Here is a 4,637-nt window from a genome sequence, read left to right on the forward strand (position 1 = left end):
AAGGTGTGCGTGAAATTCCCGCGGAACCATGCATTCCACGAATATAGAGGCTGTTATAGTTTCCCACTTTACGGTCTGTCATCCTTAACATCGATATTTCGAAGTGAAAGATTTCCGACAATATAGCTCTGGCTGAACTTCCACAGGCAGAGTGGACTTTTTTAATTGGAGCAGGCCGGTTTTTGACCTGATGTCAGTTGGCCAAATTCAGTTAGGTTACGGCCTCCCATTGATATATCGGATCGTACATGTCGGGTCAGGCAGCAGCCACGGCATAAATTGAATCAATATAAATGTAACATCTAATATATAAAATTCTCGTGTCACAGTTTTCGTTACCATACTCCTCCGAAACGGCTTGACCGATTTTGATGAAATTTTTTGTGCTTATCCGGTATCTATGAGAATCGGCCAACATCTATTTTTCATCCCCATTTTTCATTTTATTTTTATTTTTTAGACAAACAAAGAGACAGAGAGACAGAGAGACAGAGAAACAGAGAGACAGAGAGACAGAGAGACAGAGAGACAGAGAGACAGAGACAGAGACAGAGACAGAGACAGAGACAGAGACAGAGACAGAGACAGGGACAGAGACAGAGACAGAGACAGAGACAGAGACAGAGACAGAGACAGAGACAGAGACAGAGACAGAGACAGAGACAGAGACAGAGACAGAGACAGAGACAGAGACAGAGACAGAGGTAAATTAGTGATGTAAATATCAAATTTAAATCTTATAAATAGCCAGTCTTTCAGGAAAACTCTGTTTTGTAAGTAAGCAACATGATGTATCGAAAATAATAATAAAACTTCATGGTTTTATTCAATAAATGAAGTTGAATAAAATAAGAGGGTACTCTTTAATTTTTGGGATTGAAAATGATTAAAATGATAGCTCCGCGAAACTTTTTTAACTAATTTTAGCTATCTTCAGTTCTTACTGTATCAGATAATTTTTTTAAGTTTGAAAAATTTAAAATTTTGTCACAAAAGAAGATTCTGAACGCAACAAAAAAAACAACAGCTGGCAGTACGAAGTCTGCCGGGACAGCTAGTATATATATATAAATGTAATAATTATAGTTTAGCATATAATCATCACTGTTGTTAGTCGCAAGCCGATTCTTCTAGGCCGCTCGTCTTTATTTTATTGATGTCATTAAGTTAACGAGCTTTCGCCCGTCCTATGCTAAAGGCGGGCCCACTTGTACTCTCTATCTCAGTTGTAACGTTTGTAGGGACAGTGGAAGGACCTGTGCTCGCGGGCACGCTGAAAGGGTCCGGCTCTAGCTCGTCGGCTTGGGGGTTGTGGTCTTGCTGGGACAGGTCCTTCAGCAGTTGCAACGCCGGATCATAATAATTTAGAGATAAGAAATTTTGCGTGCTGCGACAGAGAGAGATTTAAAATCTCCGCTAGAGATCTGAGCCGGTTTTCACGTTCATCAAATTCAAAGAAAAATAGAAAAAAAATTAGGACAGGATCGAAGTTAGATTCGAGAAAACTACGAAGGATCACTGCTGGTGTTGTGTCCTTTTACATTCCCCAACCCTACCATGGCCACAGGCAGAAGAGTGAGACTATCGTGGATTTTACAGTAACATTTTTATTTATAATCTTTCATTGATAGTTCTTAATTAACATAGCTGATCTAATCCTAGAATCTTAACAATGTAGTTTAGAAAATGATTAATCCTAATAAAAACCCTAACCTAATTGTTTGTTTTGTTTGATTATTAATATGTTTTTACTTTACTAATAATTCGTACTTTACTAATAATTTTGTTCTGCATGGGTATTTATAGTTTAATTAATTTATTAAAATTTTTATTCAACTCAATTTATTAAAAATTTTCTTTCACCTTATTGTTTTGTCTGAGGTTGTGTGTACAGTGGGGAAAAACAAAAGAAAAACTAATAGTATAAATATTAAATCAAAGTTTGTGCATGGCTATTAAATTTTCAATTAGACGTCTTCTTTCAATTTACAATGGAAAATCTCTGACTCACGTACATCCTCGGCGAAAAGGTCGACCCCTTGGCGTTGGTGGCTGTTGGCGTGGACTAGGGTTTACGATGGGTTTATGTAAAATTCTTTTTTTCTTTAGAAATTTTCCATTAGCATTTTTTTTTTCAGTCTAAGTTTTCTCACTTCTTTCTTCTTCGCTTTCAATCAAGATAATAATTAAAAAAAAAAACTAAAATTTAATCATATTTCATTTATTTCCCTTTTTTCCCTTTTTCTTTTCTCTTTCTCTTCTTCTTAGGAACACTTCATAGCAACTGTTCAAAAATTAACAATAAAAAATAAAAAAATAGAAAATAATAAATTTCACTTATTGATATTACTGGCTTAATTTTTATTAACTACTTTTTTTGGATTTTTCTTTCTTTCCTTTTCTATATTTTTCCTTCTTTGCTTTAAACTTCACATTTTCAAATTTTATTTTTCTCAGTAAGGTTCACTTATCCCTAGCGTCATCTTTTCTGCCTCATCGACACGTGGTTTCTTTTCTTCGTTTTCTGTCTCTTCTTTTCTTTTCACTAAAACTCCATTTGCTTTATTCTTTCCACTTCTTCTTTGCCCGAACACGTGGTCTCTTCCGTTCCTTGGCTCGAGCTTCCAGATTATCCTCCCTCCGTTCTTCTATGCCTGGGCTCGGCGGTCCTACGTTGCTGCTTCTCTTTCGCTCTCCCGCTCTATAAGTGCGGGAATCCGGGAGGCTTTCCAGCGGTGTTTTCAACTTCTGTTCCCTCCGTTCTTCTATGCCTGGGCTCGGCGGTCCCACGTTGTGCTTCTCTTTCGCTCTCCCGCTCTATAAGTGCGGGACTCCGGGAGGCTTTCCAAAGATGGGGCCCGCTTTTCCAAAGTTTTCCCCCGAGAGGTTCTCTTCGGGGCTGCGGGAAAAACGAGGGCCCCGTTCGTAGGGTTCTTCTTCTCACCAACCTTCTTGTGCCCTTCCTTCATTGCCGATCGTGTGCCATGTGGAATACTTTGGCTTCAGACACAGGCTGTACGTTGAAAATGTTCTTTTTCCTTTTTCCACTCGCGACTCGTGGCGTTCTCGCGGTTTCTTTCCTTCCGGGGGGCGAAGCCGAACTTGTGCGACCGCGTGCCACTTGTAATCAGCGCGAAACCAACGAAAAAAAATGAGTTCGCGAATTTGCTCTTCTAGGCACGTCCGTCTTGCAGTAGGTACGAATTTTGAAAGACGGTCTGCCTTCTTCCACGCCATTTCCTGGCCCTTTAGACTGACCAGTTTTGATCCACTTTTGGATCAGCTGGCCGATGATTTGCCTAGGTGGTAACCCTCGCAAGAATAATGGGAAATTTTTTTTTTGTTGTTTATATTTTTGCGGGTTAAATTCAAGTTTTATTCTTTGTCTTTTTTTTTTTCTCTTTATGCCTATGTCGCTTCAGACGCCGTTACAAATTCCCCCTCCCACAATCAGACTAGGGTATTCCAATTAAGACCCTAGGCTGATCCCGACTGAAGGGACGCTATTGACGTATGTCCTTGGCATGGTAGACTCCTATCCTTTGGCCTTGTAAATCCTCTAGCTCGTAGTAGGACTTTCCGATCTTCTTCCTTACTCGTGCTTTGATAAACGCCGGACATAACTTTGCATTGAATCCAGTTTTGAAACAGCTTCGTTTAAAGTTGCGACGAAAGACTTCCTGCCCTTCGCTGAAAGCTACTTCTCGGGAGCGCAAGTTGTACCGATTTTCGTTGCGATCGTGCGCCTTCTGCATCTGTTTGGTGGCTTCTTCTCGGATAAGTTCGAACGAATCCTGTCGGTTATACACCACAGACCGGTCGTCCAGCATGTTTAGCTTCCTTAGCAGGGAATACGTACTGCCGGAAGTCACCATCTGTTGGCCGAATGCCATATAATATGGTGTAGTTCCAATGCTCAAGACCTCGTCCCAGTTCTTTTGATCGGGACGCACGTAAGCCCTTATTCCTACAATGATGGATCGATTCACTCGCTCGGAGGCGTTGGCTTGAGGCGAATGAACGGCTGTTAAGGTGTGAGAAATTCCGAATTGGCGAAGAAGTTTCTGGAACGCTACTGATCGAAATTGGGAGCCGTTGTCTGACACAATAGTTTCGGGGACGCCGAAGGTTATAAAAAGTTCACCTTCTAGATATTTAATCACGATATCTGCGTTTATCTTTTTCACGGGTTTTAGAAAGACGAATTTAGAAAAATGATCCAGAACGATAAATATCCCGATGTTTCCATCTCTTGAGCGGGGATACGGGCCAAGGAAATCGATAAAAAGCCGCTGGAAGAATCTTGTCGTTTCAACAGCTTTTCCTAGTGGTGGCCTCATCACCTGGTTTGGGGCTTTGATAACTTTGCACGTCTCACAAGCATTGATATATGCTTTTACGTCAGGCACTAAGCGAGGCCAGAAGTAATATCTTCTCAAACGTTCCAACGTCTAATGTATTCCGCAGTGGGAGGCTAAAGGACTGTCATGTGCTTGAGCAAGAACTTCTGGTACCATCTCTCGTGGTATCCACAGTTTCCAAGCGTAGGTATCGTGAACCTGTTCTCCAGTCAGATGACACATCTTTTTTGAGATCGGGAAAGTTTGTTTTATTCGCCGACACCCTGGCTACAAGAT

At 40.8% G+C, this 4,637-nt stretch overlaps 1 protein-coding gene across 1 annotated transcript; it reads right to left on the reverse strand.

Annotated features, from left to right (window-relative positions):
- Window positions 1-3,503: 3,503 nt before the first annotated feature.
- On the reverse strand, window positions 3,504-4,023 carry LOC123258283. The gene has a single exon (XM_044718154.1). It carries the CDS (start codon window positions 3,891-3,893, stop codon window positions 3,504-3,506), a length of 390 nt encoding a protein of 129 aa, XP_044574089.1. The 5' UTR covers window positions 3,894-4,023.
- Between the last annotated feature and the right edge of the window lie 614 nt (window positions 4,024-4,637).

This window comes from Drosophila ananassae, unplaced genomic scaffold (genome assembly GCF_017639315.1).
Source record: "Drosophila ananassae strain 14024-0371.13 unplaced genomic scaffold, ASM1763931v2 tig00000015, whole genome shotgun sequence".
NCBI lineage: Eukaryota > Metazoa > Arthropoda > Insecta > Diptera > Drosophilidae > Drosophila > Drosophila ananassae.

Bases quoted from the DNA above. Each gene is read 5' to 3' on its own strand.
- LOC123258283 (XM_044718154.1), bottom strand. From the start codon at position 3,893: ATGGCATTCGGCCAACAGATGGTGACTTCCGGCAGTACGTATTCCCTG.